Source organism: Haliaeetus leucocephalus, unplaced genomic scaffold (assembly GCF_000737465.1).
Source record: "Haliaeetus leucocephalus isolate CR32 unplaced genomic scaffold, Haliaeetus_leucocephalus-4.0 Scaffold751, whole genome shotgun sequence".
NCBI lineage: Eukaryota > Metazoa > Chordata > Aves > Accipitriformes > Accipitridae > Haliaeetus > Haliaeetus leucocephalus.
Genome location: NW_010973187.1, coordinates 14,161,182 through 14,173,359, shown reverse-complemented (window position 1 = coordinate 14,173,359; position 12,178 = coordinate 14,161,182). Strand labels below are relative to the sequence as shown.

The 12,178-nt window shown below is 39.2% G+C and overlaps 1 protein-coding gene across 1 annotated transcript in view; it reads right to left on the bottom strand.

The window, feature by feature from the left end:
• Nucleotides 1-322: 322 nt before the first annotated feature.
• USP6NL (USP6 N-terminal like) overlaps nt 323-12,178 on the bottom strand; it is a 129,990-nt gene continuing 118,134 nt past the window's right edge. Inside the window, exon 15 of the mRNA XM_010580995.1 lies at nt 323-2,952. Coding sequence (XP_010579297.1) covers nt 1,514-2,952 — 1,439 coding nt within the window. The 3' untranslated portion in view covers nt 323-1,513. The remainder of the gene's footprint in view (nt 2,953-12,178) is intronic.

Genomic DNA, 12,178 nt, shown 5'->3' with positions numbered 1-12,178 from the left:
CAACCTTCCAAACCATCCCAAACTGGTGTTGATACCAACGTTTGGTACTTAAGTATTAGAAAAAATATCTCTGTTAAGCGCTCCAAGGACCTCTTCTGGTGAGATCCTTATCTGCCTCAACTCCCATTGGTTTCAATGAGAGGTGAGTGCATTCAGCACTTACTACGTGGCACCCAGCAGCTCACAGGACTGCATCCTATATGTGCCACTTAACCTGCACTTTTTTTCCACCCCAAATTCACAGTCAAGGAAAGGAAAACACAAAGTAGAAAAGGCTGCAAACACTAATTAAAAATACATTATCAGGAACAGTCAGGATCATTTTAGTGTAAAACACCGCAGTCTCTCAGCAGCCTGATAGCACAGCAGCACATGTCCAATCACAGACATGAACCTACCGGCTCTTTGGGGTAAAAAAGGGCAAAACAAAATGGAATTGACATGACAAAGCTTAAGAGAAGGGACACTGCATACTCACACGGCTCAGGGAATATCAAGCCTTGATCAAATCTCAGACTCCTGCATGTACTTCACAAGAGCATCAACGAGCTCTGATACCTGTGAGATTTGGCCCTGCAACCAGTTTGTTTAGTTTGACAGCGCAGCATGACAAAAAGTGAAGAGTGCAGCACCATTTCTGTATCTGGCATTACTCTCACTGTGCTCCAATACTTTGCATATAGGACGACATTCTGAAGGTAGATTTGGGTGAGAAGGTAAAAATTCTCCACTTTCAATGCAAATAAAAAACTAAACACTGCCCTGAATTTTAAGCACCATTTCTTAGCCAGATTAGAGAGACATTTTTGGCCTTCTGCTTTTGCCTGCCTGGCTCCTTCTTGCTGAGGAAAACGACAAACAGTAGTCAAAGGAGAGGAAATTAACCCTCACATAAGATTAAATTAATAATCCCAAAGCATCTCTCCTGCCCAGAACAGATACTGGGATGCTGAGGCAGCTGTATAAAAACGACAGAAATTCCCATTCAAAATGAATGACTTCTCAAATAAATTACAAAGAAAAATTAATATGAAATAAAAGTACTTCACAAGCTTTGCCCAAAGTTAAACGCATTTACATTTAAACTCTAGCTCTCTGCCATATGCATTTGTGTATTATAAGTGCACACTCACACGCGCGCACGCACACATCTATACAGTGCATTAACAATGTCAGTCAAAATAAAACTTGTAAATGTGTTACATGTTTTAGGCAGAAAGATTGTAACACAGATTATTTAAATGTAAGGAACAATGACAGTATTAACCATATTGTCTATATGATCTTATTGCTATGTCTATGTGCATCAGATCACTTTCAATAGCTTCAATGCAAGTCTAAGAACTCAACTAGCCTTCAATGAAAGTCTGAAACATCTTTGAAATAGTGTTGTTATTTCTGAGACCCATGTAAACTGTCCGCATTTCAGAGAAGAACTGAGGTGGACTACTACTAACACAGTAATGTTTAACTGGTTTTGGTTCTTGCCATTTTACTAAGTATAGAGAGATTCTCAGAGAAGCACAGATTCATGCATAGACAATCCATCATTTCTATTTCGATAGTGTTGGGCTTGAGCTGACGGGCTTGAAAATTGGTATTGTGGTGAACCATGCTCTTCAAAGGTTGGTGAAGTCCTGTATCTTATTGGACCATCCACAGAAGCAGGAGGAAGACTATGGTCTTGAAAAGGTGCTGACTGAAAATGCTGATATTTCTGGAAATTATCCAAGTGGCCTTTGTTAACATCTTGGCCCCAGGGCTGCCTGTAGGGTTCATGTCTGTAAATATATGCAGCATCTGGCCACTTTCTATCTTCTGGTAAATAATCCACTGGAGGGATTATGAATTTGACACCTGTGGGAGACCTTGAGTTGCTGGTATAAGCATCGACAGGGGCTACTTCTATCTGACCAGGGGTTGGTGAAAGGGGATTTTGGCGACTGGCAGGATAGGAATTCATTTGTAGCTTATCCGGAGAATAATCTACTGAAATAAAAGAACCATATGGCCTACCAGAAGAGCTGGTTCGATTCCCATGATAATGTAGAGGTACAGAACTTGTATTGCCTATACTGGAAACATGCTTTGGAGAATTTCCATGGTAAGTAGGTGGATTACTGTAACATGGCAGTGGCTGTTTTACATTCAATCCATGAGGTGATCCATCAGATTGCGATGAATATTTTGGAGATCTGGGTTGTGAAGTGAAGGCGTAATTATTGGGTATTTTTAATGGAGCTGGTACTTTTTCAGTTTGCTTTCTTGGACTATTAGAGTATGTTACATGCCTAGGGCTCTGCGGACGAGCTCTCTCAAGTGTCTCTTCAACAAGATTCTCACTCTCATTATCAACTTCTGGAACATTGTCATACTGAGATGCATTAGACCCTCGCTTACCTTCATCAGCATCCAAAACCCTCATCTTTTGCTTTACATTCAAAGGCTGCGTTTCTCCAGGATTTTGTGGTGGGCCTGAAACCAAATGGTTTATTGGCCTTCCTTTCACCTCTGCAGTAAGTTTCATTGTCTTTTCAATTATTTTGATATCAGACGGTTTATTCCACCTAGGTACAAATTCCTTTCTTGTATTTGAAGTAGCATTAGAATTTTGATTAGCAGCTGCATTATTATACTGTCTCGAGTTGTCTTGCTCTGTTGGCTGAGGCTTTCTTCTGGTATCTACCTCATTCTTAGGCATACTACTTTGTGCCTCTATTGGTCGAGTCTTCTGCTGTTTTACGGAAGGTTTCTTTTCCAGTGAATTAATTATTTTTCGGTTATTTGGTGAACTTTCTGGTTCTTCTTCTGGGGATGGTCTCCTTTCTGTCCTTGTTGTTTGTGTACCAGTGCTGTTCTGTCCATTAAGCACTGGAGTGGAGTTAAGCATAGCAGGCTGAGGTCCTGATGGAATCTGCCCCAATGGCTTCTTTGGAAATTCATCTTCTTTACCTAAAACAAGAACAGTAATAACATAAATTCACCTTTGTACAGAAGTCGTCTTTGATCTGCCGGTCATGCAAGCAAAAATAGCTACAACCTCTATTACCAGGGCCTCTCTCTGGGTCACCATTCTACTAAACACCTCAAAGGTTTTTCTGTGTACTGACATCGAACAAAGGTTTTGTTTAGGCTCCCATCTCAACAAGTTACTCTAGTCTTCCTTTCTACAGTTGACGCAATCCTGCCAAGCTTTTGCTCATTCATGACACTGCTGAAAAAAAATAATTTTCCTAGATGACATTTTGGTTACAGTACCTACCCTGTATGTAATCCTTCTCACATTGTCCCTGTCACATTAAGTAAACTACTTTCTTCACTTCAAAAATCCTTCCCAATATCCCTCTCCCAATCTATTGTCTTCCATTCATTCACCTTTTAATGTTCACTGCTGGTAAGCTATAGTATCAGCTCCTCACTCACATGTACAAGCTTCCTATCAGACATCCCTGAACTTTCTCTCACTTCTTTTTTTGGGTGGAGCTCCTCATTAACATCTGCACAGTTAAGTCCTTGTTCCCCCTCAACCCCCGCCTACAAATTTCATTTTCAGTATTAAAAAGCTACAGTATAACTAAAAGACTTTATGCATAACCATATTTTTTTCAATTCAGTTTTTTATCAGTTATAGAACAATTGAAGTAGTTAATACTAATACTGGCTACGTCATGACTTCAACTGAGTGTTCAATAGATGAGTTTTGCCAAACACAAGGACATCATTTACAGAACTAGAATATGAATGGAAAGTTCTCCCAGACTGGAGCTCAATACATCACAACAGCCAGTGGTACAACATCAGTTATGTGAGGACCCAGAACAATCCACATTGCCACTACAGAAAGAATAAAGAAGTGTTTCATTGCTTGATGCTGCTCACAGAACAATTTACATTGAATTTTCCACTGCAGCCTTTCTCCTTAGCAGTCAACGCCCTTCGCATCCTCAGCCAAAGTCTTTTATCATATCCACTTGCATATAACTTATTTAATTACGTAATACATTACTTTCCCATTATGAGCAGAAAAGGTCACCTACTTCTCATTAAATATAATAATCTAAGTTTAATTTATTTGATGTTCAGTATTTCCCAAAAAATAAAAAAAAACTTTTAAAGTCAGCATTACCAAACAAGTCTTACTCACTCTGTATCTATTTATTAAGCAAAAGCTCTGTTGTAAGGAGAAAAAAAAAAGACTACCCTTGCTTAAATGTTATGCAAAATAAATTATATAAAATGGCTGTCAGTAAAATAATTTTATTTAATCCCTGCTTCTTCCTAAGACAAGAACTGTAGAATCTTTCTCTATCATCAAAGATCATAAAGTTAGCACCTCACTCTTTCTAGCTTCTTTTAATTTGTAATTAAAATTCCTTTTATGTGTCTATATAGGTTCACAGGAGCGAATACATACAAATGTCTCTACCCCTGACACAAGTGCTGTGGTTAGAAGTGAGCTATGTTCATTTCTACAGTCAATAGTATGAGTTCAATCTTTGATGACTGGTTCATGATAGAGATACACAGAGGAAAGCCAGCAGCCAAGGTCAGTATTATTTATTATAACAGCATTACAAACTACCATCACGGATCAGTTGCTATATAAACTAAATGAAAACTTACAGTTTGTGCCAGCTAGGACATAGCAGGAGGACAGCAGAGAAGAATACAATGACGCCATGTGTCATGACTAGATAACTAAACAAAAAGTAAACAATTAAACTAGCCTTTTCTTGATTTTCAAAGTCTTCATATGAGGCCAAAGGTCATATGGAAACCTACCCTTTCCTTTAGAAATACCTAACTTCAGAAACCTCAGTTTACATATAATAAACACAGCCTACCCAGGCTTTCTGTAGAAAACCCCTCCACTCTTATTTTCCCCTAGTTATCCTTCACTCAATTACGATCATACAATTATTTAAATACACAAACCTACGCTCTTACAGTGAAGGTACTCACTGTCTACCTTGCTTATGACCTGGCAAAGGAAGATACTCGTGCTGAAACCTCTCCTCAATTACTTGTTCCCAAAGGAGAGATTGCACATGTTAAATCATCCTACAGGATTATACACCTGGCACACTATACCTAGGTAAATGGTTGCAAGACAGTGCTGCAGGTTACACAGTGGGGTAGGGCCTCAGCGTTAGGCTCCAATGAGTGGCTCTTGGAATTACAAGTCTTGTGGTTTGTCCTCTTTCACTGTGGGGCCCCACTATTCACAAATCAGGCTAAAATCTGGCGCATGGATTTGTAGACTTGCGCTCCCCTGCAGCACACCATTGGAAGAACAGATGAGGGGAGAGAGGAATGAGTTGCATGGATGCTGCAAATGGATGATTTAACAGCTCTGCAATATGCTGTCTGCTGCACCAGCGCCTTCAAAATTGTTCTTTATTCTTTACAAACAGGAGTTCACTTTCTGAACTTGCTTCAGGTTGGCAAAAGGCATTTGTACCATCTAATTCCACTTGCATCCTCAAACAGTGTCAGGCAAAGCTGAAGATCTTGTCTTCTAAATAAAAGTGAATTTTGCCCATAATAAATATTCCTGATACTGGAACTATATTATTACAGTGCTTTCAATCTTACTAATTTGAATGTTAAAATAGCATGAAGTCTGATTGAAGAAACAATACTCAAAGTACATACCAAAAACTTGCCATCTAAATCATATAGAACTGGTCTTTTTATGCTGGTAATCCACTTATAACCTCCAGGTGATCCACAGTAGTTATGAGATAGCGTAAGAAAATGGCTCGAACATCTGTAAATTATTTCATTTCTGTCCTTGTATGCAATAAATGTTTTAGAAAAATTACTTTTCTTCCATGCTTGAAATTACACTATTCAAGCTATATATAAAAAACCTGAAGACAAGTTCCTCTAGTAGCTGCAATGCTTCCTTACTTTGTACAAAGACTTTAAAAGCATGAACTGATTTCCTTTCTTCCAGCTTTCACTCTAAGAAATGCATACAGAGCAAGATGAGATGCTTTGAAATATACTTGGTTGTACAATAAAGGTGGGTTTTGTGTGAGGTTTTTGTTTTTTTAATTTCACACACTTAAGGTTTCTTAATTACCATTAAGCTCTAATAAAACCCAAGTGAGAATACTGCAGACATTTTTATTGAATTCTATCTAGGCTGCTTTGAAGATTACTTTCTGTCATCTTTCCTTCACATTTCAGGGTAAAAGAACACACTACAACGAGGCATATGTGGGCTGCACTTTCTAGATGATGTATGCTATAATATGAATTACAGCTGTAAAATTAATATCAGAGAAATCTTACCGTGTCTGTTGTAAAACTGTTAAAACTCAACATTAATTCATGTACTGAGTAACAAGCAAAGCGTTCCAAGACAATAGTTCATTTTGAAGAAAACCTCTGCATTCTAACAGCATGATACCATGTTTATAGGCTGGTAATACCAGAGCTTAGTGCTTTCAGGGAAAACAAAAATATGGAACAATGAGTACGTGTGGAAGGAGGGTCAGCAGGGAAAAGAAGAAATACAGCTTTAAATCTTAGCCACAGGGCTTCCACAGAACTTGGTTTAACTTGACCTCAGACAGAAACAAGTGACACAGCTTGCTTAATCAACCACATCTGCATGTGAAACTTTAAGAAAGGCCATATTGCTAGAGGTACTCAATACAGTAATCAAAGCTACAAAGCACAGGCCTTGTTCTGGTTCAAAAATGCTTGAGCTGTAATCACCTCCTACCATAAAATGCATTGGAAGGAAAGGAGTTGTATAAGGATCTATGATGTTGCAGCACAAAGATGTCCTGCAAACCGGTCACCTTCTAAAGGAAAATCAATTTGTTTTAAACTGCAAAACAGATATTTAATTCTGATTTAAGTATACAGGTCATACATACATATACATACATACACACACAGAGCTGTCACTTTCAGTGGAACTACCAAGTACTTTAAAAACAAATAAAAACTCCTCAAGTTCAAAAAAAGTCCACAAAGATGCAGAGGACAACTGAATCTATCACAATACACATTAATGCAATACGACATTCCTCAAATGCACAAAATAGCATGCAAACTATGTCCATGAATGCTTTAAGCAGTCCACTATCAGCAAGAATAGCAAGAAAATCATGATGCTGCATGCTGGCAAGAAAGAAATAAGGTAATAAAAGCAAAAAGCTGAGGAGAAGAAACCACAATGCAAAAGGAAACAAAAGAAACCAAGTCACAACAACCATTTCTACCATTAAGAGGTACACAAATAGCTCACCAGAGAAGCATGCAAAAGCACTAATTCTTCTTACAAGCCACATATCTTTTATCTACCAATTTTCCACTCCAAATCTGCCTAAAGCCTCACACGCAGCTCTCAACCATCATCTTTACTACTTCAGCTAAACTCAGTATTCAAACTCCTCAGATCAGAGCATGCAGAAATTTTATTTGGATGTTTTCAAGGACATTCAACTGAATATGTTTGTGCTGTTGATCCAAAGTCTGAGTTAATTCACTTTCTGGACATACCTGTCTGAGGAACAGAGAAGCTTTTGAATTCTACAAGAAGTATTTCTGGGGCAAGTGCTTTTCTATACAATCTATGATGTTCACACACCAGGTTTAAAAGCATTTTGAAACTAGAAGTTAAGACAAAGCTGTCCAGTTGAGCTGTGATTGTTTTGGCAGCGACCTCTACAATCATCAAATGTGCCTTTGTCTTCTGAAGCAAACCAGGCAATCAGATTTCTCCCAGGCTACCAGTATTTGCATGAGATGCAGAACTGGGTAACTCTTATCTTTCTCTCCTTCTCTTCCTTTAACAGAACAAGTTCCTAGACAGAGTTTAGTTACTGGCTTTTCCCAAAGACAAACATAATAGCTTATATCAGACCTTACAGAGCTGGGACTATAGAATTTTCTATTTTTCCTTTAAAAGAAAGGTAGTGATTTAGTTGGCTTATATGCAGTATAGCATAAAATAAGCAAACAACACAGAAAAATGAGCGAGGAAGGAGAGAAATGGAAGTAGAGGGAGGCAATTTAAGCAAAACAAGAACAATCAGGTGCTTGTTTGCTGCTGGTAAACATATTACCTGACATGAAAAGGAGCAAAGCAAATATGAGCAGATCTGACTGTTCCCAAAAAGATAAGAAATTCAAGTCATATTAAAGAAAGTTTTAGTCTGTTGAGTTGTTCCTGCTCTAACAAGTCTTGGTCACCACCCAGTGGAAGTCGATCTCAACTACAAGACTTTTACAGATAATTGCTTCAGGAGGCACTAACAGCCTCATGCATTGAATAGCAGACATGTAATTGGACTAAAGTGCTTTAAGTGCTCTCTCCGGTGAATAACAGTCTAGTCCTTAATTTCAGCACCAGAATACATGCACTTTGACTGTTCTAACACAATTTTCAAGGATGGTAATGGTCACAAAAAACAACTCTTAAAATGACATCTTGATATTTTGTGTTTATTTTCCATCAGTGATGTCCCATCTTACTTCTTCAGTTTACAAGTCCAACAGAATTTTAAAGAAATTTAAGTGCCTGCACTAGAAGCTCAAGCTGCTGTCTGAAAGTCAACCTCTGCTCCTCCTCCTTTATATGCCATCATCAGCAAAGGAGTTACTAAAATGAAATCTTGCCTGACAACTTGAAGGTAGAACAAAATACACTGCTTGCCTTCCTCCTGCTATATCACTTCTGTAATACCGACAGTAAGGAAAACTTACTTTATAAACACCTGCATTTAGATAAACAATAGAAATGTTAACAAATTTGGTCATCAACCAGAAGATACAGGTGGCCAGCTCTATGTCTGTAAGCTGCTTTTGCAAAAAAAAAATTCTAAAATTAACCACTCCTAATTACAACCCGAATTCCATGCTTCTTCCAGAAAATATACTTTCTTGAAAAGTCAGTTTAAAATAGGAATATGAACAAGGACCAGTATAACTATCTGGATCATACTTTTAAAAAGCATGCAAGTTTTAAACAGTAAAAATTTTTAAATGATGCAAAGCCAATGTCTAAAACTGCTGAAAATAATACACTAAGTATATTAGTATAATTCCATATATTAATTTCCTTCATAATATTGTAGTTATATCACACCAGAAACAAGGCATAAAAATTAGTTGATTAAAATATGAAGTGCATTATATGAAATAGCTACTTGTATATTCTTCAAGCACAAGTGAAAAATCCAAAATTCCTCTGAAACAAAACACAACCAAAAGAGAGACACCATCAGAAACAGGAAAGTCAAGCTGACTTACATATTTCTATTGTTTTGGCTGTCAAAAGGTGCATTAAAGGCAGAGAATAGACTATATTTAATAGATTATCAACCTAGTATATACTTCTGCACTTTCACTGATGAGTATTTAAAATAGACAGATATTTGAATAAAAGATATTGATAATAAATTTAATAAAATACACCGGTAAAGATAAATAGCAGATAAACATTTAAAAGTTTATGGCAAATGCAAGATTCAAATTTTGCTAGTTTTTCCTGAATATAGAAAAGGCTGGGAGAACTAGAAGAACTGAGTCAGAGTTTAAAGCTGGTGTTAAAATGCACAAACATAGTTAAGATGATCACAAGGACAAGGGCAGATTCCAAATTTGCCAATACTGCTTTAAAATTAAGGTATAAGACCTTTATCTCTGATTTAAGGCCTTCTCAGCTTCTTAAGGTCTATTAAACTTTCAGTGATAAAAAAAAAAATCCAACCCAGGACCCCTCTAACCTCCCTTTTCAGGACACCTTATACCAAAATGCAGGTAAGAAATTGTCTCAAGAACAGACCTGAGAGCCTTCAGCCTTGAAGGTGGGCCTGTCTTGTTTATGAAGCACTAGATTAATAAACTATTTTCAGCAACTTATTTTTAAGTAGAATATGAAACTTTCACTGGTAAGCACTTCTGTTTATTAAGGTCAGACACTATAAAAAATATGTATTAATATATAAATATTGTTTATTAATAATTGCATTATTTACATAGTCCTACTGGAATAACTTAGAGCAAAGCTGGAAATTCTATCCATATCTTGTGAGTATTCAAAGAATTTTGCTGCTGTTTGGAGTAACAGCCAAGGAAAGAATCTGTATCAAGAAATTCTGGAAATCAATGGGGTGTACCAAGAAAATTCCTTTCTCTATGCTCTAGACATCGTCCTTGAGTTAAGAGATTGTCCACTCTGTCAAATCTGGCTCCTTGAGATGTAAACAGGAATCATACGGTTTTAGATGAGTGTGCTGTTTAAGAACCAGCCATGGTGTGGACACCCTTCATAATGTTCCAGGCAATCCAGAAAATACCAATTGTCTTTTCTACTAAATTTGCTTCAGGATATGTCAGAGCAGTACCTTAAAGGACAGTCTCTGCCGTAGAGCTGTCACAGCCTGCCTCGCTGAGGGCTTGATAACCAAGCGGCTCACCAATAAGAAGTGTGCTTATCCACACAGCTTACTGTCTCCATAAAGTCACTGAACAGGGATGCCTACTTTGGGTTTTGAGAACAGCACTTAAGTTGCAAGTCATCCTCTGAAGGTTGTAGTTGCTAAGTTCAGGTTATCCTATACTGGCCAGCAGTTAGACTAGAACTTACCACAAAGATGAATGAAAATCCATGGTCTGCTTTATGCAAATAGCCCTAGTACTGGCAAAAGCATTTCACCTGCATCCAAAATTAGCACGATCCCCTTAACGTCCATGTTCTGGCTGAGCATTTTAAGGGTTTTATCAGTGAGAAAGTGTTAAATGAAGTCCCTTCCTTCCTCTCTGCTCTGAAGGGAACAAGGAGCTCCTTAATTCAATGGAAGAAGCCATGGAGGAAGCAAGCCAGAGAAAGCTACATCAGACATAAGCAGACATCCACTTTAAAGTAACACAAAAGTTATTACCTCTTTTAATATCCTACTGCAGCTTACCCTACTAGGGCAGGAAAATCTATACTGCCTAGCAAAGGATGCCAGATGGAAAATTCCACTGAGCTTAATTAGCTCACTGCTATTCCTGGATGACTGATACTGATGCAACTGTAAGATGGAGATTTTTTAGTTTTTCCTAACATGCAGTTTTACTTTAGTTCTTAAAGGTGTATTGTTGAAGATAGGAAGTAGTGCTTTGATTTCAGCTGAGAAAACTAAAATAAACACTATCTTCTCAGGCTACAGTGGATACTTAAATGAACAGTCTAGTATTTTTTGTGTGTATTACTGCATGACATAAAATGGTTTCATAAGTTTTACATAAAATCAGAAAAAAAAATAGTAAAAAGAGACTGAAGGTATTAGAGCCAGACAGACACATGTATTGCGTTTGCATGGCAAGGTTTTGGTAGCGGGGGGGCTACAGGGGTAGCTTCTGTAAGAAGCTGCTAGAAGCTTCCCCCATGTCCGACAGAGCCAATGCCAGCCGGCTCCAAGACGGACCCACTGCTGGCCAAGGCCGAGCCCATCAGCGATGGTGGTAGCGCCTCTGGAATAATGGATTTAAGAAGGGAAATAGTTGTGGCAGAACAGAAACTGCAGCCAGACAGAGGAGTGAGAAGATGTGAGAGCAACAGCCCTGCAGACCCCCAGGTCAGTGCAGAAGGAGGAGGAGGAGATGCTCCAGGTGCCGGAGCAGAGATTCCCCTGCAGCCCGTGGGGAAGACCATGGTGAGGCAGGCTGTCCCCCTGCAGCCCAGGGAGGTCCACGGGGGAGCAGATCTCCACCTGCAGCCCGGGAACAGAGGACCCCACGCCGGAGCAGGGGGATGCCCGAAGGAGGCTGTGACCCTGTGGGAAGCCAGCACTGGAGTAGGGTCCTGGCAGGACCTGTGGCCCCATGGAGAGAGGAGCCCACGCTGGAGCAGGTTTGCTGGCAGGACTTGTGACCCCGCTGGGGACCCACGCTGGAGCAGTCTGTGCCTGAAGGACTGCAGCCCGTGGGAAGGACCCACGCTGGAGCAGTTTGTGAAGAACTGCAGCCCATGGGAAAGACCCACACTGGAGAAGTTCATGGAGGACTGTCTCCTGTGGGAGGGACCCCACACTGGAGCAGGGGAAGAGTGTGATGAGTCCTCCCCCTGAGGAGGAAGGCGCGGCAGAGACAACATGTGATGTACTGACCCCAACTCCCACTCCCCATCCCCCTGCACCACTGGACGAGGAAGAGGTAGAGAATTCGG